General features: G+C 53.1%; 10 protein-coding genes across 10 annotated transcripts; 6 read left to right on the top strand and 4 right to left on the bottom strand.

Moving 5' to 3' along the window:
* Nucleotides 1-26: 26 nt before the first annotated feature.
* Nucleotides 27-956, bottom strand: BDP55DRAFT_566604 (ribonuclease H-like domain-containing protein; the record flags this gene model as incomplete). Its single annotated transcript, XM_060570519.1, has 2 exons — nucleotides 27-343; nucleotides 494-956. Coding segments are annotated over 2 exons (780 nt in total), but the record flags the coding sequence as incomplete, so codon positions are not given.
* Nucleotides 957-1117: 161 nt separating this feature from the next.
* On the bottom strand, nucleotides 1118-2269 carry BDP55DRAFT_698806 (uncharacterized protein; the record flags this gene model as incomplete). Its single annotated transcript, XM_060577821.1, has 3 exons — nucleotides 1118-1900; nucleotides 1955-2033; nucleotides 2064-2269. 3 exons carry the CDS (start codon nucleotides 2267-2269, stop codon nucleotides 1118-1120), a joined length of 1068 nt encoding a protein of 355 aa, XP_060422531.1.
* Nucleotides 2270-10070: 7801 nt separating this feature from the next.
* BDP55DRAFT_734677 (uncharacterized protein) lies at nucleotides 10071-10391 on the top strand (the record flags this gene model as incomplete). Its single annotated transcript, XM_060580233.1, has 1 exon — nucleotides 10071-10391. One exon carries the CDS (start codon nucleotides 10071-10073, stop codon nucleotides 10389-10391), a length of 321 nt encoding a protein of 106 aa, XP_060422530.1.
* A 775-nt stretch (nucleotides 10392-11166) lies between these two features.
* Nucleotides 11167-12679, bottom strand: BDP55DRAFT_566577 (uncharacterized protein; the record flags this gene model as incomplete). The annotated part of the gene is made up of 3 exons (XM_060570516.1): nucleotides 11167-11546; nucleotides 11595-12181; nucleotides 12504-12679. 3 exons carry the CDS (start codon nucleotides 12677-12679, stop codon nucleotides 11167-11169), a joined length of 1143 nt encoding a protein of 380 aa, XP_060422529.1.
* Nucleotides 12680-13429: 750 nt separating this feature from the next.
* Nucleotides 13430-15804, top strand: BDP55DRAFT_698805 (uncharacterized protein; the record flags this gene model as incomplete). Its single annotated transcript, XM_060577820.1, has 2 exons — nucleotides 13430-13568; nucleotides 13616-15804. The coding sequence occupies 2 exons, from the start codon at nucleotides 13430-13432 to the stop codon at nucleotides 15802-15804; spliced, it is 2328 nt and encodes a 775-aa protein (XP_060422528.1).
* A 35-nt stretch (nucleotides 15805-15839) lies between these two features.
* Nucleotides 15840-16169, top strand: BDP55DRAFT_734674 (uncharacterized protein; the record flags this gene model as incomplete). Its single annotated transcript, XM_060580232.1, has 1 exon — nucleotides 15840-16169. One exon carries the CDS (start codon nucleotides 15840-15842, stop codon nucleotides 16167-16169), a length of 330 nt encoding a protein of 109 aa, XP_060422527.1.
* A 1406-nt stretch (nucleotides 16170-17575) lies between these two features.
* BDP55DRAFT_734673 (uncharacterized protein) lies at nucleotides 17576-18601 on the top strand (the record flags this gene model as incomplete). Its single annotated transcript, XM_060580231.1, has 1 exon — nucleotides 17576-18601. The coding sequence occupies one exon, from the start codon at nucleotides 17576-17578 to the stop codon at nucleotides 18599-18601; it is 1026 nt and encodes a 341-aa protein (XP_060422526.1).
* A 1461-nt stretch (nucleotides 18602-20062) lies between these two features.
* Nucleotides 20063-20542, top strand: BDP55DRAFT_566564 (uncharacterized protein; the record flags this gene model as incomplete). Its single annotated transcript, XM_060570514.1, has 1 exon — nucleotides 20063-20542. One exon carries the CDS (start codon nucleotides 20063-20065, stop codon nucleotides 20540-20542), a length of 480 nt encoding a protein of 159 aa, XP_060422525.1.
* An 876-nt stretch (nucleotides 20543-21418) lies between these two features.
* BDP55DRAFT_698804 (uncharacterized protein) lies at nucleotides 21419-21778 on the bottom strand (the record flags this gene model as incomplete). The annotated part of the gene is made up of 3 exons (XM_060577819.1): nucleotides 21419-21567; nucleotides 21615-21674; nucleotides 21724-21778. 3 exons carry the CDS (start codon nucleotides 21776-21778, stop codon nucleotides 21419-21421), a joined length of 264 nt encoding a protein of 87 aa, XP_060422524.1.
* A 1741-nt stretch (nucleotides 21779-23519) lies between these two features.
* On the top strand, nucleotides 23520-25232 carry BDP55DRAFT_420325 (uncharacterized protein). Its single transcript, XM_060567449.1, has 2 exons — nucleotides 23520-24058; nucleotides 24109-25232. The coding sequence occupies exons 1-2, from the start codon at nucleotides 24013-24015 to the stop codon at nucleotides 24921-24923; spliced, it is 861 nt and encodes a 286-aa protein (XP_060422523.1). The 5' UTR covers nucleotides 23520-24012; the 3' UTR covers nucleotides 24924-25232.
* The last annotated feature ends 421 nt before the right edge of the window (nucleotides 25233-25653 follow it).

Raw genomic sequence — 25653 nt, 5'->3', positions numbered from 1 at the left:
GCCAAGCTTCATTCGCCACATGCCCATCAAATATAATACATCGTGTCTTGCAGGTTCGGATGCACCTGCACGTTGTTTGAGGGTGCAACGGGCTGAGATGCACTTGTGGTCGTCGATGCCGCGTCCGAGATGTCGAAAAGAGCCGGACGGTGAACGCGAGCCCGTTCACACACAATATCCGCGTAGTCGGCCGACGGGCAAATACTGACCGTTTTGGTGGCACGGCCGAAGAGGTAGCAGAGGTTATGCGTGAGCTTCTCTAACTGGTCCGCAGCCAAGTCACCCACGCCGTACTTCTCCCTAAAGATCTCACCCAAAAGCACAGCATAGTGAGCAGGGCGGGCTGTCCCCTTGAGAGCTGTGTGGGCGGTCAAGAAGAAATCCCAGCAACGGGCCTGAGTGACACCGCGGTCGACGACGGTGCCGTTCTTGATGTTGCGCGATTTCTGATCCATATTCACTTCAAACGTAGGGTAGAAGCGCGTCTGATGACGTTTGACGGATACGATGATGGAGAGCCTTGGGTGCTGCTTGGGCAGATAGAGCTGGTCACACGCCTTGCGGATCATAGGCAGCTCAGTTGTGAGAACCTGGGTAAATGGGCCTTCCGAGACGCCGTCTCGATAGATGATGATGAACTCAGGGAGTCTGTTTTGGTTACGCTGACGCCATAACAAGAGGCGAGGCCTGAACTTCTCTGTGAACTCATCTCCAAGCATCTCCTGACGGGAAGGCTGTTCCCACGCAATAGCCGGCCATTGTCCGAGGTCTTTGTCAACACTGGCAACCATTCCAACCAGGCTGGGCGCTGCGCTTTTGTCGTTGGACATGTTCGTAGGATGAGTGACATCGTAGCCAACAACCATGGCTTTACCTGAGGTGATAATATCGATCGTATCCTTGACCACGTGATTGGTGCCTCCATTCTTCAGGTTCCATTTGAGACCAATGTTGGCGCATGTCTGGAGGTTATGGAGACATTCACAGATCTGTGGCAAGTGGCTATTAACGTGTGTCCGTACGATTGACGAATGTAGCTAAATAAGAGGATGAAGGAACGTGTTTCCGACGCCATTATCTGCAAACGTCTAACAACGCTTTCTTTTATTTCTTTCACTTAGACCTCTCGTCGCATCCTTTCCCACTCTGCATACCAGCGTGGAAGCTGGTCATCCGCGTAGTCCCAAGAGAGGGGCTGTGTGAAAGTTTGCAAGTCGTTTTCGTCAAATACAATTGAAGAAGCCGCGGGATCAAAGGCAGCTGGCCGAGCTCCAGGCTCCATCTTGAAAAGCTCTGCGCGGGTCCATCTGCTAAGGCGTTCTCTGACAAAGTCCTCCCAACCACTGAATTGTCCATCCGTAAGTGGACGGCGCAGAGAATAGGAAGAAATCTTCTTCGCCGTCAGGGTCAGCACGTGGTAACTGGCATTAAGGTTTCTTCGTCTGCGCGTGTTGTTCCCGAAATGAGCGGATAGAGACACATGCGTGATCTCGCAACGGGAGTGCTCGATAAAGTGGGAAAGTGTGGAAGAGGGTGTACCGACGCCGTCTTGAAGATGCACAACTAGGGATAACTTATTGCCTATGCGCCGATAGCCCAGACCTTTCAAACCTTCAGATGACCAGTCCGCCCAATTGAAATCACGATTTGTCCATCCTTGGTGCGCATACTCGACCAGCCTGCGACCACCTTCATTGTCCAAGTCTCTTAAAGGATAAAACACATGCTTTTGTATGGTTAGGGCTGGAAAGAGCGAGTATGCCTTGTCGCAGAGTATGAAATTAAGGTCTGCAGTTGTGTAGGAGGTTTGCAAGATGGTTAACAGGGGAAATGATGCAGTCTGAACGATGCGGATTGTCGTTTTGCGCTCAAGATTTTGAAGCAGGAGGATGCCGTGTATCTGTGCCAATAATAAGCTTCGACTCTGTCCGTGAAGGGGAGATTGCTATAATACGTCTCTATCTCGCTCGTCAGTTGCGTCCTGCATTGAACTGGTGACATAGCTCTCCTCCTCTGTGATGTATTGTGTGAAGCTTTCCGCCTTCTATCCGTTCTGGACAAACACATCCAAATACAGAGTCTGCGAACATCCACGGACAAAGAAGTTGAGCGCGAACCCGCGCGAGATTATGGCGTCGCAATCCTGCATACGTTGGCGGAACTTATCAGGTTCAAGAACGAACCCTCGCAGGTGTGCATTCAGATTGAAGAGCGCTCCCCGCAAACGCGCAGGAAGCCAGCGGAATGCTTTACAGACCATCTGAAGCATGAGGATATCTGAAATATTCAGATACAAAATAGATTTCACAATCGGATAACAACGGCTAGGATCGAGTAGACTTTCCAGGTTCGCTGCGTGGCGATCGGGCTCAGAGGTCATGGCTGAGATAGGACGAGGTTTATGAAGCTGGAATGAATAGTTTGATGGACTTTCCTCAGAAAATCAGTGGCTTCACCTGCAGGGAGCCGTCGCAATTACCACTAGCAGGCCGTACGAGTGTTTGTCTCGTTTCGCTTGAGGTACTATGAAATGGATGTTGGAGGTGGGGATCTAGGTGTTTCATCACCGAATATGTTCATCCAAGCGGAAGTGCCGTTTATCAATTTTCGCGGAGCTGTTGCGGGGAAAAGGCGGTGAAGCTGTCACGTAACAGGGATGAGAACCGCAATCCACAAAATGCCCGTCACGTGCTATATCACGTGTATATCACCTACATCCTGTATATAGACCTTTTTTCTTTTGTCTATTTCTACTTTGAGAGGTTAAGCCACTTACCACACTCCGTATGCCCATTGCTGTGTGCCATAACTCGTGACAGAAGCCGTCATCGCCGAGCCTATCACAACAGCCTATCCACTCATCATAGCAGTGCCTATCGTGGCTCTGGTTACTCCACGGCATACTGCACCTGATTTTAACATCAGAGCGAGCGATGAATAATTTCGAGAAAAGGACAAGACACTCTCAGGCCCTTCGAATGCTGCAAATCACTCTCGTGGCCGGACTGACCGGTTACGTGATCGGAAACTGTCAATTGATAGACCCTCTGAGAATCCTTCGACATCCCCAGCATTGGCCCAAGAACGCCGACAAAAACCCCAAGCGCTTTGGCACCATCTTGAACCTATCAGCCATTCACCACCTTCTGTGTGAGTGACGTCAGGGGGCCAAATCAAGAGGGAAGGTGCCTAACAAGTTCCGTGAGCCAAGTGACAGACGCTAGTTGCGGTCCAGCGAATCGACGCAATTTGATGCCGTCGAGGGTGTTTGACGGCTATCTGCTCTCGTGGGTATACGAAATGTCGGCCTCATACAAGCGTCTGCTGGCTGCCCCCTGCCCCGGGTGTAGGCCACCTAACTCTGCTGTAAAGGCCCACATTGGTACGGGACACCATCTGTCAAGCGTGCCGTGGGCATTGACAAGATCATCTCCTGCAACTGCCTGGTATGGCTTTTCACGCCTTCCTCCGTATGCATCAAGGCGCAAGTGTTGTAGAGGTCTTGATGGGTGCGACCGGTCTAATTTACACACTGGTGATACAATAGGTACTCTCTGCCGACCATCGGTCTGGCATAGAAAGAAGACCTAACTGCTGTCTTGAATACCGTCCATGTTGGTCGCCGAGCCATGCCACTAAGAGATGCTTTCTCCGCTGAAGTCACAAGACTAACGTACGTCCAGACTAAAGCATGGTCGGCCTCCTGCAGCAGTAATAAACTCTACGCATCCTCCTCAACAATTAACGAACAATACCAATGCCGAGGCGTACGAGACTTTCCATACGTAGCCCGACGTTTCGCTCCTTCTCCAATCTATCGGGATCCGGAGCTCACAGAAGTTCAACAGTCGATCAGCCACAATTCGATCGGCCGCGTGCGATGCTTAGCTTGCCCATAGTACGGCGATGTGATAGCGAACACAGAAAATCGAAGACAGGTCATTTTTTAGATACCCTCCCGCTCTTGCATCGGGCATCAGTCCGTGGTACGTTTTTAGGCCGACGGCAACACCGTTGCTTCATAACAACGTACAAGGGGGAGAACGCTGCATCACGATTGCTGTCGGAGTTTCAACCACGTTGTTGTTCTCGAACGAGCTATGGAACGGGCCGCGGTGGCTACCTGTCATTAGCGCCTGTAACCCCTGTTGTGTGGGACGGGACTACTCTTTTCTAACAGGGCTGCGCTCTGCGCCCCGCTGCCGCGCGATGGGCGTGATGGCAACGTACTCCGCACTTCGGTCCTACCTATGCCCGAGGAGGGATTCGCCTTAGAAACCACCTCGATCTGCTTGTGAGAAAAAAACACCAACACCAGCGAGAACGAATTTTTGAAATCCGAGCAAGAACAGCGCCACAACACACTCTGAAGGGTCAATTGGATAGCCGTGTGCTCGTCTTGAAGCCCATAGCGACGCAGGCACCATGGCAACCCCATGGCCCCAGGAGCAATTATGGCCAACGCATCATCGAGAGCATGCCACTCAGCTTAACAGACACCTTCAGACAGCAGTCAAATCAATCGATACCGCAAACGAACACCCCCTCAACCCGCAAGCCGTGAGGGCCACACTCATCGCAACCCTCTCTCTGCTTGTCAAAATGCAGAACCTATCCGAACTCGGACACCTCCACCAAGCCATCGAAAGCCTACGTGCAGAAACCAAAACAGCCAACGAAAACACCACCCGCGACACGCGAAGCATCAGAATTGCCATGCAGCAGAACACGGTCGAACTCAAAGAAAATACCAACACAACGCGCGCGGCCAACGCGGCCGCTAAGGAGGCTTGGAAAGCTAGCGAGCTGGCGGTCAAGGTCGTAAAGGATATCAAAGCACTGGAGCCGATGAATCAGGGGAACACCGTGCAGTCATATGCTAGCGTAGCCGCCCGAGGAGGACTTGCGGGGAGCATGCATAATCCCTATAACCAGAGAGCGTCCCAGACCCAGACTCTGCGTGAGATCATTGTGAACATTCGAGACCCCATCACCATTGCCAGCATAAGAGCCATGAACCCCCGTAGCCTCAAGGCGCACGTAGACCGCGCCATCGAACAAAGCAGCAACGAGCATATCCGCAAGCTCAAGACCGTGTCTGCCAATCAACTCAAGAGCGGCGACCTGAGCGTCAAGACAGCCACGACGAAAGACATGGAGGCCCTCCGCCAGTTTGCCGAGGACTGGGAAAACCACATCGGCAACGGCGCCGCAGTGAGGATCCCAACCTACGGGGTGCTGGCGCACGGCATCAGAACCAGCTCCATGAACATGGACCGCTTCACAGAAATTAGAGACGACCTGCTGCAGGACAATAAAGCATTCATCCCCAGAGCAGACATTAAGTACGTAGGCTGGCTGACCCAGTCAGCCAGTAAAAAGACGGCATCATCAGTGGTTGTGGAGCTCTCAAGGGCAGAAGACGCCAATAAACTCATTGACGAGGGACTCATCTGGCAAGGCCAGGTGTTCCAATGCGAACGATAGGATAGACAGTGCCGTCTGAGGCAGTGTTTTAAGTGCTGCGCATACGGCCACATAGGAACCCAGTGCAAGGCAACAACAACATGCGGCCACTGTGCGCAAGAACACGCGACCCGAGATTGCCCCACGAAAAGCGACACGACGACCCCAAGGAAATGCGCCGCATGCTACGGCGGACACGAGGCATGGCACGGCGGATGCCCTACCAGGATCCGCGAGAAGGCCAAGATCAAGGCCGCCTACGGCCAACGGTCGAGGTACCACCCGGAACAGACGGCCCCACACTCGGCCCTAGGACCGGAACCCCGGATCAGGCCGAGCCCGAGGACTACACGGCCGACGCTGGAACCAGGCCAATCCCAGGAGAATCGTCCGAGCCGGAGCAGGTCCCCGACGAAGAAGATCCAAAAGAGGCCTAACCTGACAGCAACCCAGGAAACGGAAGAGACGATTACTGTAGCTGCAGAGAATACGCGCCCGAGACGCACAATCATCCGATCGCGAAGAGCGCTCGAGGCGCTCGACCCCAATACGCAGATGACAGACACGCAGACGATAAGCAACAGCACAGCGATGGAGATCGTTGTTGACGATAGCGAATGAACGCACAACAGACACTCACAATACTACAGTACAACATAAGAAAATCGAAGGACACCGTCATGGCGACACTTCTCCGTGACCCGAACATCGATAATTACGACATCATTGCTATTCAGGAACCATGGAGGAACCCCTACAGTGCAACGACGCACCATCCGGCCAAGGACCGGTTCCACCTGTGCCACCCTTCCAGCGAGGAAAATGGCCCAGCCAGGGTCTGCTTCTTCATCAACAAGAAGCTTGAACACTCTCGTTGGCAGTTTAGGGAGGTCAGCAGAGACCTCTGCACTCTGGTAATCGCAACAGATGACGATGCCGAAACAAGCCTAGTGCTACACAATGTGTACAACCCGTCACCGCGGGAGGAAGATCGACAACCGGTCCTACAACAGCTACGAACAACACTGGAAACACATCGGCACGTCGAGCAAATCGTCGTCGATGACTTCAACCTACATCATGAGCTAGGAAGACCAAGAACGAAGGCAGCGCTCGACGGATACGTAGAGAAAACCATAGACGCCCTGTCGACCGCTATCAAAGTCGCGGTCCCGACCAGCACCCTTTCTCCAAAATCCAGGAGAGGCTGGGACGAGCAGTGCGCAGCCATCTTGGCCGAGACGAAACGACTTCGCCGCGACTATAGCGAGCGGCAGACAGAGGAGAGCTGGGAGGCGTACAGAGAGGCACGCAACAGAAAAGGCCGCATCGTCAAGAAAGCTCTCCAACAAGCACATCGCGAAGCAGTCGAAACAGCGGCCGAGTCACCTAGATCGCTGTGGAAGATCGCCAAATGGGCCCGGAACAGACAGAGCCAGCCGCCAACCGTTACGCCGGAAATTAAGAAACCCAACACGTCTCAGGTCGCCACAACGCCTGAAGAGAAAGCAGCAATCTTCAAACAGACCTTCTTCCCCCCGCCGCCAGAGGCAAATCTCGAAGACATCAACAACGCATCGTACAGCAACCAGATTGGCCTGCCGCCAGTATCGGAAAGCGAAGTAGAAGACGCCATCCAGGAAGCAGCACCGCTGAAGGCCCCGGGCCCCGACGGCATCACTAACCTGGCACTCCAAGTGGCGAGACCATGGATCACGTCACATCTCGCCCGCATATTCAACCAGAGTCTCCGGTTAGGATATTGTCCCCAACACTTCAGAAAGTCCACCACGGTGGTACTCAGGAAGCCAGGCAAAGACAACTACACAGTGCCCAAAGCATACAGGCCGATAGCCCTCCTCAACACGGTAGGCAAGATCATGGATGCCATCATAGCGAGGAGACTGAGCTACCTTGCCGAAACACATGGATTGCTGCCAGACAGCCACATGGGCGGGAGAAGATGTCGGTCGACGGAACACGCGCTGCATCAAATCGTAGATAAGATATACGAAGCCTGGGGTTCAGGGACGGGGATGGTAGCAAGCCTACTTCTCCTGGACGTGTCAGGCGCCTTCGATAACGTTTCGCACCGCCGACTCCTGCACAATTTGCGGAAAAGGCGGATCGACGAAGCGGCGGTGCGGTGGATTGCCAGTTTCCTAGGATGCCGAGAGACGGAGATTCACGTGGACGGGTTCCGATCCGAAACCTACAGACTCGACACCGGCATCCCCCAAGGATCGCCCCTTTCGCCGATACTCTACCTCTTCTACAACGCGGATCTCCTGGACAGCTGCAATGAGACCGGGGATACGACAGCCACCGGTTTCATCGACGACGTAGCAATCCTAGCCGTAGGACACAGCACTGAGGAAACCTGCCAGAAGCTCCAAGAAGCGCTCCGGAAAGCCGAGACATGGGCCTCCACTCACGCCTCCGTCTTCGCGCCCGAAAAGTTCCAGCTTACCCACTTCACACGAGCAAAAACCAGAATCGACACAGACAAAACACTCCACAGCCCGTGGGGAGAAATCGAGCCAAAGACAACCTGTAAATACCTCGGCCTCATCATGGACTCGGCCCTCAAGTGGAAACAACACATCGACGAGACAGAACGTAAGGTCACGAACACCATCACAGCACTCAGCAGTCTAGGTAGCTCCACGTGGGGCGTGATGACGAGAGAGATGAGGACGATTTATAGGGGAGTCGCAATACCACAGATGATGTACGCATGCTCGCTGTGGTCCAACAGCGGTTGGGGAGAGATGGGCTACACGAAAAGGACATTGAACAGACTGCAGAGGCTCCAAGCCAGAGCAGCCAGGGCAATGTGCGGAGCATACAGAGCAACCTCGTTCCCAACACTAGATGTGGAAATGCACCTCCTGCCAGTCGAACAACAGATATGGAAACACAACATCGACACCATCAGCAGAGTAGGCATGGCCGAAGTCACCGCATGCAGAGGAAAGAAAACGAGCCCAAGACAGACGATAACAAACCGAATACACGATGGACAACATGTAACCAGCGAACAACACGAACACGAGCACATACCGCCTTTCATCACTCCTCCGTGGTGGCAGGGACCGCGTATCCACATCGCCGGAGGCACGGAGCAGGCCGAAAAGAACACGAACGTTGTCTGGAAAAGAACACCGACGCAGCCCACATCTATACAGACGGCAGCGGCATCGACGGTCAGATCGGAGCGGCAGCAGTCTGCACAACCACACAGCAAACTAGGAAATCTCACATGGGGGACGACACGACATCGACGGTCTACGCGGGAGAGCCGCAGGGCATCGTTCTGGCCCTCGAGATGGCGCAGGCAGACAAGGAAAGCGGAAACTACCGAAGCAAAATCTTCATACACACCGACAATCAGGCCGCCATCAGATCGTCAGCCAAGCCAAAGGGGAAGTCCGGCGCGTACCTTCTCAAGACCATCGCAGAAAAGACACAAGCCCTCCGAGAACAGGGACTCGAAGTCGAGCTCCGATGGGTACCTGCCCACATCGGCATCCAGGGCAACGAAGCAGCAGACATCGCAGCCAAGGAGGCGACGGGATGGAGGCGAGACGGACAGACAGGTTCCAGGGCAGACAAGCCGAGAGCCCTGTTCAAACTCAGGTCGACAGTCAAGACATGGTCGCATAAACAGTCCCACCACGCGTGGCGAACCAATTGGGAAACCGAGACGCGAGGGAGAACATCGTTCCGTCTCACGCCGAAGCCGACGAAGAAAGTCCTCAAACTCCACGAAGGCCTCAGTAAACGCCACAGCGCACTCCTAGTCCAGATGCGCACAGAAAAGATCGGGCTCCAGGATTTCCTCTTCAAACGAAGAGTACCGGGCATCACCAACGCCAACTGCCCATGCCGGGAAGGACGACAAACGGTATCGCACATCCTGCTGCGATGCCGCAGGTTTCGACAACTCCGGCGCCAGGAATTTGGAACCCTCCCAGGACGACACAATCTCCGGGTCACACTGAACAAGCGCAAAGCAGCCGCCAAGGCAATCCGATTCATAGAACAGACCGAGATCCTTGGGCAACACGGGATCGAGTCACACACCAGACTAAGCTGAACATTGGGGGGAGACTGTAGGTACGCTGAACCGTTGCACGAGGAGAAAGACCTCAATAGAGCCTAGACATGCATGTACATTAGTAGAGAACCGCGAACTACACGAGTTGGCAGCCAAGGGTAGTTGAGGTTGGAGAGCAAAGTGGGAGATTTGGAGACAGCTGGTCAGTGTTTTGCACTGGCGAAGTGGGGCGTCGCGGATTAACACCCGGAGCGCTTCGGCTGTTGGCCAAACCCCGCTATCCGGGCATAGCTGCTGACTAAAGCGGCCATAACCGAGTAGGAATTAATCAATCATTGTCACTGATCAACCTCGGGTCGCGCTATATTGGTCTGAGACTTAGGGACATGATCCATCCTTATCGTGAGTGCGCGGATTTGTGACCAAATACAAGGCTCAATACTAACTGCTCGCGCAGTGAGTATCTTTGACCATTCGGAAGCTGCAAAGTCATTTTATTCAGTCCCTGGTAGCCCAATCGTGAAAGGGACAGTTCGTTCTCAATATGGACGGCAACAACAACCCTCATGCAGCCGTCTTCGCGTCTGCGTCCGCATCACCGGGAGTCGAAGAAACTCAAACCTCCAATCTAACGTCCATGCCTCCGGCGATCCGTGCGATATACGAAGACTTCAGGGATAAAATAGAGTCTCTACGGACTGTCATTTCCAAGAAGGGCGACGAAGATGACCTGGATGACGCTTTGAAGCTTGCAGAAGCTCTTAGACAACTGACAGCATCCCTGATGTCCACCATCAAGCAAGAAGGATCTGCTGTATTTAGGGAAGAGACCAGCGACACTGCTGCCGGCCCTGACTGGCTGTAAGGTCAACGAAGTTAACCTGCGGCCATTGCCTCGGAAGGATGATTGGGCTCTTACCAATGCCCAGGGGAGGGTAGGTCTTAGTAAGGAATCTAGTAGTGGTAAATAGGCACAGCTGATTGTGGGAATGGGATTTGACGAGGCTGCCTTCTGGACGGAGGGCACAGTCTTGGGAGGTGGCGAAAGGAGCCGCTTTCCCTCGAATAAGGCCTATCAGTATCATGAGTAGGTTCTCATGGAACTTTTTGCATGCACGGATCTCCGCTTGTAGGGATTCAGCACCATTTCAGATGTCATTGCCGAACTCGGCGACCGTACTCATCCTGCTTGCTGGACTGTCGACTCAAGCCTGACTCAAGAGCACTTCTCCCTGTGCTCGCCTGTGAGACCAACGGTCGACTAATAGAAGGCAACGGAGCTGAACCATTCTCTGCCCCTCCCCATGGGACATGACGCGGACGGGAATAGTGCGATCTCTCGTTCGTAACGTCATCACTAGAATTCCGGACTGCTGTAGTGCCGGTATGCATTCTTCTTTGTAGCAGAGTCGCCGGCCCAAACTCCCTTCTAGCTCGAGCATTGCTAGATACTGAGTCACTTTCACGGATGGCGAAGGTTGCGAGCACACAGGGTTTGCTTTCAAAGGCGCATAACTAGAGCCATTTGAAGTAGGTTTGGCCGATGGGCCGGTCAACTCACTGACTCTGGGCATTAGTTTTTGAGCAGTGACTACTAACATGAAAGAGGAACCAGATATGGTTTCGGAGGTGGTGACATCTCAAGGACGGAAAAGACCAACTTCGCTGAGCGTGAACCCTTTCTTGACTTCGTCCAGCCCTTCCCCAAGCAATTTGGTACATATGTCAACCAGCTGGCAAGGTCGCGAGCTCGATGCATGATAGACAGAGTGACCCCATCGAGGAGTTTGGAAATCCTTGATCGCTTTCTCAAGCGCGGTGATGCCATAGCCTAAGAATGGCGCACAGGGTTCAGGATCCATTAGGTTGTGTTTAGCCATTTCCTTTGCCAGTGCACCAAAGAGGGCAGAAGAACAGCCAAAGTCGCAGCCGGAGAGACCGCGAAGTAGAGATGTGCCCAGTGTGTCCAGCGTTCTCAGAATACCTGCTATGGCATCCTGCCTTCGAAAGTCGATTTGATCTGCCACAATCAGAAGGGGTATGTACACAGGGTGGCAGGAACACAAACCGATCAAGTCTCCTCGGAAAGGTAGTCCAAGAGTCGGGAGAGGCCCTTTGCTCTCTGTGACGGCTGTCTTGGTGATGGTCTGGAAGATGTCATCTCGACGAAAGACCACAGCCACGAACAACCATAGGACCAGCTCGCGGTTGCACTGCGACGGCAGTTGTTCTTTGAGGGCGTCGATCCACAGAGTCGAGAAGAATCTAACAGTATTGTAACAGCTGAAGTAGTCAACTAGGACTGCGATCTTGGCAAGCTGTTCCAGATCAATAAGACGGGGAGTGTTTCCCGTTTTAGCATGGAAAATCTGCATCAAAATGAGAGCGTCAGCGTCCCAGTCCCGTATTCGGGTATGACGACGGCCATCCTGGGAGTGCACAGAGGCCTCCGCCCATGGACCGCAGAGTTGGGCCTTGAAGTAGTGTGATGAGAACGTGAGATGTCGGGACGATACGATGAATTCAACACATGGGATCGTAGAAGCTGGGCTCTGAACCCGGGTCTCATCGTAGGATGACATCGGAGGGTGAGTCTCGGCTTCTGGTGTTTGCGGGTGCACCGAGCCGTTATCTGCAACGGGCGAGTCGGCCGCACTCAAGCTCCGGCTAATTCCATCTTCCGCAAGCGGCAATTCGTCTACTCCGAGGCCGCTGATGGTCGCGACTGTTCGAGACTCAGACTCTTTCTGCTTCTTCTTCTTTTTCTTGTCCTTCTTGCTCAATTTCCTCGAGCTGTCTTCTTCTTTCGGTTTTGCATGTCATGCCGAAATCGAATTCCACGAGACTGGTGTGAGTATTGCGTGCTCGCCTCTAAAGCGTGTTTCGGGATGTGTTGGGCTGTCAGGCTGGCTGTACAAAATGATGAGCTACGCCGTTCGACCTTATCTCCGAGCACGAGTAGTGCGATTCGTACCACAGGTTAACTTCCTGAAGCCCGGCAGTGGTGCATTGTTCCCACAGGGCAAAAGCTGGATTCGCATTTTCTAGGACAAGCACCACATCCCCATCAGGATCGAGCGTGTGCGAGCGCTCCACAGGGTCGCGTTGCTCAAAGATACTGTCGGTAGGCGCGGCGCGCAGAGGCGCAGTCATGGCAGATACTGGTTCCCAGTTCGACGATGCCATCAAGCGTGGATTAGATAGCAAGAAAGGTGTTGTTCTTATCTTTCGTTGATGGCGCTGGACTGCCATATAACTCATCACGGCAAACGCGACGGGCAGGCCAGGCGTTGTGTCACTATGCGTATTTTCTCACGCATGCTTCCCTTTCGCAATATTGTGCCGTACGCGCGCGCTTAGATGCAGGTTCCTCTAGCCAAGTTGCGCTGAAGTCTGTGCCGGCATTCGTATGCTTCCCGGCCAATCGTGCACTCTTGCTATGCACTGTATGACATTCCGCTCGATGAGCTGGCAGTGCCGGGGGCATCGGCCAAACAGTAGTTCTCCAGCTTGCCATGTCTTGAGACCCCCGTACTCCAGTGACGCTAACCAACCTGGCAAATCAAGACATGCATGTGGGCCGAAGCTATTTCGCCTGGGTGCCTTGAGGGGCGAATGATCGATGCTATCCTAAAGTCAATGATCACTGACTCATTGGACGGTCCTTGGCTCCACGTCCAATGGGTACACTGATCGTTCCTGACTGTTTATTTCGCTATGGTCCGGGCTCTCCAATAAACTCAAATCAGATTAGCGTGAAGAGGGGCTCGTCCTTGAACCAATGATTGGGCAGTGTTTTTGCTGGCTTCGGAATATCAAGTTCCCGACAGCCGCGTCGCCGACCGAAGATGCAGAAGCCCGCAAATCCCCATCCACTGCCTAACCGACCACCTACCATCCGTTATGACTGATCTATCAGAACAGATCAATCGCAATTCCATTGGAAATGGGCTTGATGGTGTTCGCAGTACCTTCAACTCCGTATGTATCAGGGAAAAGACGCCATATTCTGCAGATTTAGTAAATCAACTCGGTCAGGAAGGTACGAGCCCTGGCTCTCGCTGCTTAACCTCTCTAACTTAGTCACAGATCTTCGGAACCTGACCCTCCCTCTCCTTTTTGCCTTGCAAAGCCACGTCCTTTCAAGATCTCTACCATCAAAATCGGGCTGCGATAATTTACAAAGTGATCTCCTCAGACTGATCTCCGCCGTAGTCTCCGACAATTTCGACTTCAATCGCGTTAAACGACTTCTGAAAGCGGCTTTCTCTAATAAACTCGATGATGCCACCATCTGGGACCAAGCATATAGTGCCGTCACAGAAACTACGCCACCCCCCCGAAGATTCGCTTCCTCGGTTCAACAAACACCATGGCTGCGGAGCACGAGCAGTTTTACCAACTCATCCGAACACCGCCGATATGTTGACGATATACTGAAGGAGGAGCTCGGCACTATGTACGTGGGACTTCCCGGTTTCCGAGATGCATACTTTGGAAGATTGGACGGACTAGAAGCTGCATCCAAGGAGGTTTTCGATCAGTGCCTTGATGGCCACGAGCCTGTATTTCGAAATGGCTGGAGGGGATGGCCCCGGGATCCGAACGAAAAAAGCGTATTGGAGTGGCTTGCCGACATCGTAAAGACACTAGCGCTACTTGCAAAAGCCCAGAAGTCCAACGCGACACATCAGCGGAGCCTCTTAATACAGCCCAACACGCCAATGCATGGTTCGACGGCAGACCGCAAACTGGATGTTGGGTTTGTCGATGATTTGAGAGGGCCTCCATACCACTGGAAGCAAATACTAGTACCTGGAGAACTAAAGAGTAATCCGTCTGCCGACACCGCCTCCAAAGCCTGGATCGACCTTGGGAGATATGCGAGAGAAGTACTCGCCGCACAGGACACCCGACGCTTTGTGATGGGCTTCACGCTCTGTGGATCTCTCATGAGGGTGTGGGCCTTTGACCGGCTTGGAGCCCTCGCATCAGAGCAGTTTGACATCAACAAAGACGGCCTGCAGTTTGTGTCGGTGATCCTTGGATTTCTTTGGATTGATGAAGAAGGCCTAGGGTTTGATCCAACGGTCATGGTGTCGGACAACGACCGATTAATCAAGATTCAGCGGAACGGTTCTACCGAGCAGATTGTTATTGATGGGGTCATCCTTCGGGCGCGTTGTGTGGCTGGCCGCGCTGTGACTTGTTGGAAAGCCCACCCCAAAGGACATCCAGAGACGCCGCTTGTCATCAAGGATTCATGGCAATATCCCGAGCGCGATGAGGAAGGCGATCTTCTGCGTGAAGTGACGGACAAAGGTATTGTAAATGTGGCTCGGTATTATCACCACGAAACGGTCCGGGTTCGCGAGACAGATGATGACATCTGGAACAACGTTCGACATGGTCTAGATATCACGGCAGCGACGAATTACCGGCCGGGACGTCAGATACCACCAAGCAAGATGGTAAAAGATGACTCGCGGAAGGGCCGTCCCGGCAGCAGCAAGAAGCGGCCCTCCAGCCAAATCGACTCCGCTTTGCCCCCAAGCAAGCGGTCCTGCTCCATGTCTCCAACAAAGGTCGCCAGTACCTCACCCAATCGGGTTCATCGGCGCATTATTCTCCGGGATTATGGCAAGCCTATCTACGAGGCAAGCTCTCGATCAGCATTACTTGCTGCCCTGGTATGCTGCATTGATGCCCACGAGTCTTTATACAAGGCAGGCATTCTCCACAGAGACGTATCCATCAACAATCTCATGATCAATGAGGACAGTCGCAACCCATCCTGGCCTGCTTTTTTAATCGATCTTGACCTGGCAATTCGAGAGCCAAGAGAAGGGTCCTCTGGTGCCAAGGGAAAGACTGGTACGCGGGCGTTTATGGCAATCGGGGCGCTGCTCGGCGAGCAGCATTCGTTCATGCACGACCTAGAGTCGTTTTTCTGGGTGCTTTTCTGGATATGCATTCATTACGATGCAAATGGTAAGGACGTCGGCCCGACCGGGTTTGACAGGTGGAACTACGAGAGCGATAACACGTTAGCTGAGCTCAAGATGGGTGTGGTTGCTGACGAGCAATACTTTCTGCAAAAGCTGACGGAGAGTTTTACTTCGCAATATCAGCCGCTAGTACCCTGGGTCAACAAACTACGAAGGGAAGTCTTCCCTAGTGGGCCTAAATGGAACAGATCAGAGCCTGGGCTTTATTCCTCCATGAGGCAGGTTCTTGACGATGCACAGAAGGATCCAGAAGTGCTAGCAAACACGTAATGTCATATGAGACCCTACACTGTAGTCAAAAAAGTATGGCACGTTCAGCTGAGCTACGAAAGATCGTTCTTGTTGCCTTTTCAACAACTGCCGTCCGCATCGCCAGAATCGACGAGACGCAGATCGCCGATCAAAAGCTGATGCCCTCAGTGGCCTGTTCACCCTTTGAAAAGTCGGTGGATGGTTTGCGGTCACTACAGACGATCATTTCGGATATGGGGGAGGACGACGATCCAGAGGACGCATCGAAGCAAGCGAAAGCCCTTCTGCAATCAATCGTACCTCTCATGTCCATCGTCAGGCGAAGGCTTAGCGGTATCAGCATGGAGGGCAGTGAGGGTGCACGTAACCCTCACCGACGCTGAGGCCAACGATATCATCTCATGGTACCCATGACTGAGCTTGTGTTTGTACCTAGAGGAGGGCAGATCTGGGCAGGTAATTATCTACAGGAATGAATCGGCACAGATGGGCTTAGAAGAGGTATTCGACAGGGCTGCAATTTGGACGGAGAGCACGGTCATGGGAGATTGCAAAGCGAGGCATTCTCACCTCAGGTAAACCGACGAGTTTCAAAGAAGAAGTTCGTTTGTAACGGGTCTCGAGTCATGCTGACCGAGTGGATGATACAGAAGCCGGGCGTTTGTGCTTTTTAACCATATTTTGTTTCGATCTTCCAGCGTGTTGTGTACGCTTTTCGCCGGCATCATCACCTTGCGCGGCTACGATGTAATTACGACAGCTATAATCTAGAAACTATCGGCGTCTTTATGCATCATACCATGTGCCTTTGGGTTAACACTCCGCCGTACTACGAGGCTATCCACCGTCTTCATCCTCTTATCCTAACCAAGCAGCAGCAAGGCGGGTGGGATTCCGGGTTCAGGGTGGACTCGCGTCAATGCTTGCTGATCCGATGTCCCGGTCGACCGTTCCTTCGCCAACACCTTTTTGCCCGTCGTTTAGATCTGTTGCCTTGTAGCAGGGGACGGACCTGGTTAAACGGTGTGTGAGCTCTTGCCACCAGGAGCGGATACAATCTCTAGGTATTAAGAGCCACGTTCTCGCACAACTGAGTCGTCGACTGACTCCTACTTCACCTCACTTTTTTCCTTCTTATCGCCTACATATCCGCCATTCTGAATCGTTCCTATGCATCGCAGGCTCTCAAATGTCTTACGTCAGATGGTCCAGCATCCCGAATTACAAAATCCTATTCAAAGACCTCGGCTACACTACCCATAGCGAACAGAAGAAGATCAGAGCCGAGTGCAAGGAATTCAGAGACAAGTATCCAGCCGCCAGAAGTTTTAAATGCGAAGGCCTCACCAATTCGCACCTAGCCGAACATCAGAAGGAGATTGGTGGCATTGTCGAGGCTTTTCTGAATAAACACGCAGAACAGCTGTGGCCGTCCGACGAACATGCATCCCAGCATCACAGACTACAGTACCCTAAAGACGAGGCTGAGTCCGTATCATAGGAATCTAGTCGGACAGGAATTGACATCGATGTGTTTAGGATTAGAAAAGCGATCTTCAGTGTATTTTGTCGCCAGACTTACTGGGCGGGGAAATACTCAAGCAAGCGAGAAAAGCAGATAACGAAGGCGATAGACAACCAAGACTTCGGAGACGAAGAAGACGACGATCCAAGTCCGAAAGACACAGACCGTACGGTGAAGGACGTCTCCAGCCACGTTGTGGGCAGGCACCTTGAGACCATACATGTTGCGCCTGTAACCACCGCGGCAATCCTGCATACACCATGCATGGAAGCATCGATACACGAGTCTTCGAAGCGACGTGCATCCTCTGTCCGCGATGCTCCCCCTGCAAAACGAAATCGACGCCGTCTTACAGTGTACGTGAGCCGTAGGTCATTCCAGGACAACAATACCAACACCTTCCACGAGCAGGAGAATACTGTGGTAGCCAAGTGCTCAGCTCGAAGCTTATTTGATCAGTCGTACGATAACGATGACTCGGCAGACGGCCCCTCGGTGTCAGCGAGCGAAGCTCGTTCCAGAACCAATTCCACTCGCTCAGCCGAATCTAGTATTGCCGACGAAGCCGAGCCCGTCCCAGGTCTTCGAGCCTCGAAGTCAACCGCTGGAGAGCAGCCGCCAGTCGGAGAAGACAGTACCCGCGCCGTGTCTACGGACGAAGTTCTCGCAGATACGGGCCCAACCGAGGGGACTGCTGTGACAACTCAACGAGAGTCGATTGCAGAGGCAGCGAGAAGCTATGATCCGGTCTTAGCTGTCGCACATGGGTTAATCCTCGGCGGCGAGGGATCGCCAATCTGGTCTGGTATGAACAACACAGTTCAGTCTGCACCAGAGGTTGAGTTTACCTACGGCATTACCATACGATACCCAGTGCACCTCAGGATACCGTGGATCCCCCGGGGTCACCTTGCTTTCAAAACCCTTTCCGACGTGGAGAATGAACTCAAGACAGTGCTGGAGGAAGGCTTGACTCGAACGATAGGCAAACAGGACTTCGCTGACCTGAAGGACTTCCGGATTGAGTCGTGGCGTTTCGATATACGTGGTCATGGCGCAATTTTCGAGTTCGAAGTCAAGGGTGGGATAGAAAAACATTTCGACCACATGAAGAGAAAGACAAAGCAGGAGATGCAACTAGCGATACAGATGTCACCGGAGTCGAGACCGGCGTTCAATATCGAGATTCAGATAGTCACCAGCCGAGATTCGGGGATCAGGCAGACGGGCGGCCGCAGCTTTAATGGGGTGCTCTTCAAGTGTTTATGGGAGATGTGCTTCCCTAGATAGAGAATCTTATCTTTCGTAACTTCCTTTCAACCCTCAGACGAAAGTGGCCCGCTGCACTAGAGCCAACCTACTTTGGTGCACAAGATGCAAGGCGCAACAATCGGATAATAGAAGAAATACAGGTTCTGAAGAACCTCTCTAATATCGACGTTGAAGATTTGGTCCGGACTTCTATAAGCCAAAGCGTGGTCAGTCCACAAGAAAACGCTCAGGTAAGGTCAGCAAGGTGCTCTGGAGGCTTTATCCTTGTTCCATCATGGTACGCAGCCCTGACTGCCCCCGTAGTTTCCTACATGTTTGGGTTCCATGTCGACTTGTTCGAGTTTCCACTTCCGTAGGGTAAGGCACATGGCCTGGAAGAAGTCGGAGGAATCATGGTATCTATCGGTAGAGTTAGATGTCCTGCGTTGAGTTAATGAATGTCGAGGAGCTTTGGGGGTCCTAAGAGAGGTGTAGTCATGATTCCGAAGCTCTCCGATGCCTCAGCTTATTTGTTGAACAATTATACCGGGTTGGAGCTCTGCAGCTGAGAATGTCGTCTTGAAGGCTTTCGGCTTTTTGATTGAGTGTCTCTGCTTCAGTATGCCTGGTTCCTTGGCGACAGGCAGTTCAGTGGGGAAATTAAAGGTGCCGCGCTTACCAAGTTCCGTCCTAGACCGAGAGAAGACAGGAGATGCGGTGTGGCCGGGCAAAGGAAGCAGGCCTCGGCGACCCGGTTGTAGCTTGGGCCATGACTGATTCATTTTGGCAGCCCCTGACAAGGGCGAGGGTTTGGGATTTCTTGATGGTGCTACCTCATTGTTTGACAGCAGCGAAATCAAGGTATGAGATGACATGGTACCTTGTGCGCGCAAAAGAAAGCTGAACGCTCCTATCTCCAATACAGGGGGCAATTGGAGAAGTACAACCGGTGCAGGGGCTGGACGAAAAGGTCGGTGCCTTCAATTGGTAGCGGTGCCAGCCTCCGGATAGCAAGCTTTCCAATCTCGGAATAACCCAGCTGAGCACAATGTGCCATAATTTCGGTGCTCAGGAAGTGTGTTGGGAAGTTACGGACAACTCTGACTTTGCGGTCTCCTCCATATTCAAATTTCCCTCATAAGCATCAACGGATTCCGTTTCCGTCACTTCATACGCCTCAAGAGTCTTCCCGAAAAGCTACCTTACCTTACCTGAGCCCGAAGAACCCATCGAAAGAAGCGCCCGGACCAGTATTGTCACACTCGAACGCAGGAATTCCCATCTTCAGCCGTCCGCCATTGTTCTGCCCGTTAAGAAAAGTATTTGCATCCATCAATCCATTCGTCAGTATTACGATCTCATCGCTCGTCTCAGCAACAGATCTTCTGCGAGTCAAATTTGTCGCCTTCTAAACCCTCTTTTATCTTCAATCAGCGCCGAGTGTGTCGAAGATTTAACGAAGAAGCCAGGTCAGAGAAGAATCTCTCGAGTACGATATCCATGCCTAATCTCACCACTCATAAGCGGCGGTTAGAATGCGAAGATTGTGGCAAACGCTTCAAGCAACGACAAAAACTCACGAGGCATTTCGAGACACACAATGTAGTAATTCCGTTCGGATGCAAATTGTGTCCGAAACGCTTTCAGATACAAGGGCGCCTCATCCGCCATATCCGCACGCATGATATAGAGTATTCCTTGACAGACAAGACGTGTTTCGAACGCTACGCGCGAAAAGATGTCCTCGCTTCTTCCAAAACGATCCATACTGCGGACAAACCCTACAACTGCAGACACTGTGATTTCGGCTCCCGTTACCGATGCAGTCGCAATAACCATGAAGAAACTCAGCATTTCACTCTTCAGTTAGCTGCTGATCAAGACTCTGAGGTACTCGACTCCATTAATGTCCACACTCGGCGACTGGCATACGCTAATTCAAATAGTCCTCGAAAAAAGGTCCAGCTCAACCTCGAATGATGTCGCCTTACGGAAAACTTTCAACAACTCCAGTTCCATAGACGCCCCTGCGTGCAGCTCTGGAAATGCGATCGCACAATACGACCTGTCAATATACCAGAGGAAGTATCGGAGCAGTGATCAAAGAACGACCTCCAGTAACACCCGTGAGATTCGCGAGCAGCCAGGACCCGCCTGTACACGCTTTCCTGCACAGCAAAAGGATGATCTCCCGAGGATTCATGAGTTGGGCTCCTGGAGTGCAGAATGGGGACTTCTCCAACTGGGCTACTAAGAGCCGGCGCGTCATGAGAAAGAGTTACCAGCGGTCTAGACGAGTGGCTCGAGGGATTTGTTTTGGTACTGTTTGATCCCAACAGTCGTGGAGTTTGGGTGTTCTGATCGGTCTGCGGACGGTTCAAGCCAGAAACCCGGGACAATCTTCCAAGGAGAGTATACGTTTGTTAGATTATTATCTTGCCAAAAATCTTGTTTCTCAAACTCTTCCGCCATCTTTCGTGGCATGAAATGTAACAACTAAGATGCTGAGCTGAATTGGCTCATGCGAATCGACGTTGTCGGCCACGGTTGGAAGAAACATCGCTCATTCCTAGATCGGACCAGGGTTACTCCAGAAGAACGCAATCGCCGAGCCACGTGAAAAAGAATGTAGGCTGATGCAAGTGTGTGAAGACCGGTGGGGTTGGGTGGAACTGAAGGCAGGAAAGCAATCGGATTACCTAGACAACTTAAAGAGCAGTATAAACCTTGGACAGTCTCATTTCACAGATGTGCTATCTCGACCTGGCTTCGACCTTGCGCTCATGATTCTTTGAGTGCAATGCTTCGAGTGCAGTGTCCTCCGAGTTTGGGTCACGGCGACTGAATCTTGGCCGACTAGCCAGGATTGGAACTTGTGAGGTAGTTCAGAGCCATTTCTGCGGCGTCCTCCTTCGCATTGTTCAAGTTCTTTCCGTCATACCAGAACCGAGCCGAGAGCGTGCGACCGTGGACGGTCACCCGGCTAGACCAAGCCGTGCGCCCCCCTGCGAAAGAGTCAGGACCGCTCAAATAGCCAGCAGCGTATGCTTACCTCGCCGATCGGAGACGATTTGGAACACAGGTGGCATGATGTTGGCTCTTTGGCAGGCATCTATTCACCGTTCAGACCCGGCGGCGCGGGATAGAGAAATCTCTCGTACCTTCAAGGCGCTCTTGCCAGGTTCTCGCCTGGCTGCTGTAGGAGGAGGCAGACATGGCATCAAAGGAAGGAGCGTATGCTATTCCATATACTGCACACTACATCGTGAAGGCCGTACGCTCGAATACTAATACCAGAGGCGGGCTCGTAGAAAAGAAAACGCCAGGAGATACGTCGGGAACCAACGGAGTGATGGCCTGGACTCTCGGCGCGCGACCCACACTCCGGTGAGCATGACGTCCCAGGACTTTCCTGGCGCGGCGGGGTTAGACGGCCCCACGCCGGTGGTGCGGAAGCCGGGCCAGCGCCGCGGCCGGAGCCTGGTCCCTGCGTCTGAGTGAAGGGGGGCGTGTGCTTCTTGCCCCCATTCTCCGTTGTTCGCAGACAGCATCAGGGTGGGGTGTGCGCTGGTCAGCCCGCAGGAGTGGCGGCCGCTGACGTCCCCTGCATCACTGAGCAAGGTGCATGTACACTACGCAGACACCTTCTCCCTCTGCGGCGGAACGCCACCCACGGGATGAACGGATCTGAATCCGTGTGCAGCACCCCAGTGGGAGAGCTGCAGCAAGCGGACGCCCTGGCCTGTCTGCCACGTTCGATAAGGTTAGCGTGTACTCCGTAGTTGCATGGCTACCAGTCGTCTGATGATTGGGCCCACCAACAACGGCTACGCCTGTTTTGACTACAGCGGAGGCGAGTCAACGACGGCACCGACGATGGGTTATTGCGATGCGCAGCGACGACCTCGATGTGCTGTCGTCTTGGCCGTTGGAAGAGGATGCCAGCTTCTACCAGAGGTGGCGCTTCCGTCACACAATCTTGCAGACACAACCGTGACTCTGCTCGAAGGAGGCGATCAAGACACCTACAGCTGAAGTGGGTTAAGGACTGTGACCAAACGCGCAGCGAGACCGTTCAATGTAGCCAAGCCATTGCGCTACAGGGTGTATCTTTGCGAACCGCAGGTACCCGGACGAAGGGACAACTTCTCAAGTGCAGCTGCCCTGTAGCGACGAGGCTGCGTCAGTCGACGTGGACATGGTAAACATGCATTCCATTGACCGCTCTGCTTGAGTGCCCACACCGGTCAAAACGGGAAGCAAGTGGCAGATCGTTTTGTTGTTTGCGCCTGGTATCTGAACATGAGTTCGTATTGGCGCATCCACCGACGGGCTGTGGCCGTTCGCAGGGCCCATTGTGATTGGTCGCTATAATACCCACATTTATGGAGGCTGAAGATCTAGTAGGGCGTAGGAACAAAGCCATTATTTGCTCAGGAAGAAAGCCAGACACGCCCCTCCCGCTGGGTGAGGTACCCATGTTCGTGGTTGGCAGGCATTGGGACCGGGAGGGCGTGCCTGCACCCCTGCTCTTCGATTGTGAGAGATCCTGTGGGTGCTCTCCCCCCATCCTTGTCGACGCATGGTGCAGGGGGATGGGCCACACCCAACGCCGTCTCGCCAACAGAGTCTCGTCTGCGTACCTCTTCGAGTCGTGTGAAAGCCATCCCTCGGCCGTGTACCAGCGCGCTGGGGTTCCCATGCGTAGACATGGGCAGCGTGGCTGGGCGTGCCTCGTCTGCATTGGGCAGTCAGGTCCGTGAGGGTGGGTATCTGGAGGTGTTCGAAGAACCATCCCTAGCCATCAAGGGCGAGCATGCCTTGACCGTCGGAAGGTCGACGCTCTCCGGCGTCTGCAGGCGCCCACCCTGCGTGAGGGTATAAGGTTGGATTCAGGCAGCCAATTACACCACCACACACGCGCGAACGATGTCCCCGGAAGGCGACGAATAGCAGAGTTGCATTTTGTGAAGGCCTCCTAGTTCTCGAGCGATGGGCACAGCGCAGGAGAGACGCTGTGCACGCACCGGCCACGCTGCTCTCTCTGCTGACTGTTTGATCGTTCGTTGCCCCCCGGCTTGTACTCATGCCCCAGGCAGCCTCAAAGGTAGTTGATGTGGAATGGCTGGTGACTACTAGGTTTTTGTCACCACATCCAATTCACATTGACCTGGTATACGCGGTAGTTCTTGATCATCGCATCGTTGGCGGCACACCGCTTTCTTCAGCTTTGGTATCTATCTTGGGACTTTACATAAAGAGAATCGTCGTGCCAAAAGGCCTCCCTTGGGACCGTCCTATGAGGAATCCACCATGCCATCAGGCTGAACGGCAGGCTCTCGAAAACGCTTCAGCATCACCCATCGGTCGCATAGGTGTCTGAACGGGGCACCCGATTCTCCCAACAGGAAGGCCTCGACGCTCGGAAAGCGGAAGCGCGCTTTAACGTCATGGCATCCACCAAGGTCCCGTTCATGTCTGGTCTCAATCAACGAGGTTCGTGAGCATGACGTTACAGCCACCTCGCACAAAGCTTACATCTCTAGCTTCGTACGAACGCTGTGGTGGTGAGGTGGCAGAAGACGCACAGGACCACGTGAATGTGGAGGACAAGCCCAAAAGCTTGATGAAGCTACAGAGCGCCTTTCACGATGGACACAACTGCATCAGTCCTGCTGATCGCAGCGCAGTAGAGGTATTGATGCAAATGACGACCGGTTGCGTCAGGTCACCGACGGTGTTCGGCGTTGACTCTGGTACTCTGAGCTCGCGACCTGCCGGCGAAACAGTGAATCCCTCAAACCATGCGCCACCACCAAGCTACGACTGCAAGCTTCAGCAGCAGTCGCAAAATCAACTGCCAGAGTTGCCGAGTTCAAACGTTGAGACAAAGAGTCTGGGTGTGAACCGAGTGATGGAGCCGGCAGACGATTCGGAAGTCCCACACCAGACGCCGTCGCCCAGTCTTGGGCGCGTTATTTACGAAGGAGCTGAGAAGTCAGAAATAGTACCGGTCATCTCGGATCCAATCGCCACCGATGACACTGACAGAATCCGGGAAAAGGCTCATATGCGGGACGGACTAATTGGGCCATTCCAAAGGCTACACAGCCAAGTGGCGTGGATTCAACATGAATTCACAGAGCTTGAGCAGGAAAATACTCGCTTGGAAAAGGAAAATGCTGACTTACACGAACGTAACGCTCGTTTAAAAAGGAATGCGGATCGTTTAGAAAGGCGGGTGAAATACTTGAAACGCCGCAAAGCTTCACTTAAAAGTGCACTCACGGTGTTACAAGCAGAGAAGGAGGGGCCGTGCTTCGTTGAACGGGAGAGGTCTTTTGATATCTGCAGTGAATGATAACAGAGAATGGTCTTTGCGGGGCTATGTTGAGGGAGCAATGGTTCCGAGTCTAGGTAGCGAACAAGATCGAGTTTCACGCCAGCCGCAGTATTCCAGGATGGAAGTCGACTCCCAGAGCGGGGACTAGCTTGGGGCTACGGCTGATGACCACAGACTCATTAGCGGCTAGCTTGCAAGTTCGATGGTGGGCGAACGGTCCCAAAGGCTTGCATTCTGAATTGGACGATCTACTCACATTCATCCGGTCCCACTGTCCAGGCGTATCCACGAAACTTGCCTTTTCTTAAGGGGAGGCTCAGTGACCAGGATGATAGAAGACACCAGGGTGTAGAGAGAACAGTCAACTTTGACGGCATGGTGGGGTGGCCCTGACCTATTCGTCGGTCGGGCGAGCACTCCACGAAGCACGCCCCTCATATGTCATGTCCTTTGGCTCTGGGAACCCCACACCTTGTCGATGGCCTGCATCAAATACGACGACGAAACACCTAAAAGAGCCCTACTCGGCCCAACACAGAAACAGACCGCTGGAGTTTGGTCTGGCAAGAGGTCCATTTGAGTGGCCCGGGAAGGGGCAGAGCACCGAAGTCGGCTGGTGCTGAACCCGAACATAGCAGTCTCGCCACGTCACTCAGAGTAGCCAAAGACCTGAATCGGTGCCACGAAAGAACTTGGAACCCAGTGGCGAGCGTGACTTGGGATGGCCAGACGTTATACAATTGATAGC

This window comes from Colletotrichum godetiae (genome assembly GCF_030913485.1).
Source record: "Colletotrichum godetiae strain CBS 193.32 chromosome Unknown BDP55scaffold_85, whole genome shotgun sequence".
NCBI lineage: Eukaryota > Fungi > Ascomycota > Sordariomycetes > Glomerellales > Glomerellaceae > Colletotrichum > Colletotrichum godetiae.
The sequence above is the reverse complement of the archived record's forward strand: the minus strand, read 5'-3'. Positions and strand labels throughout refer to the sequence as shown.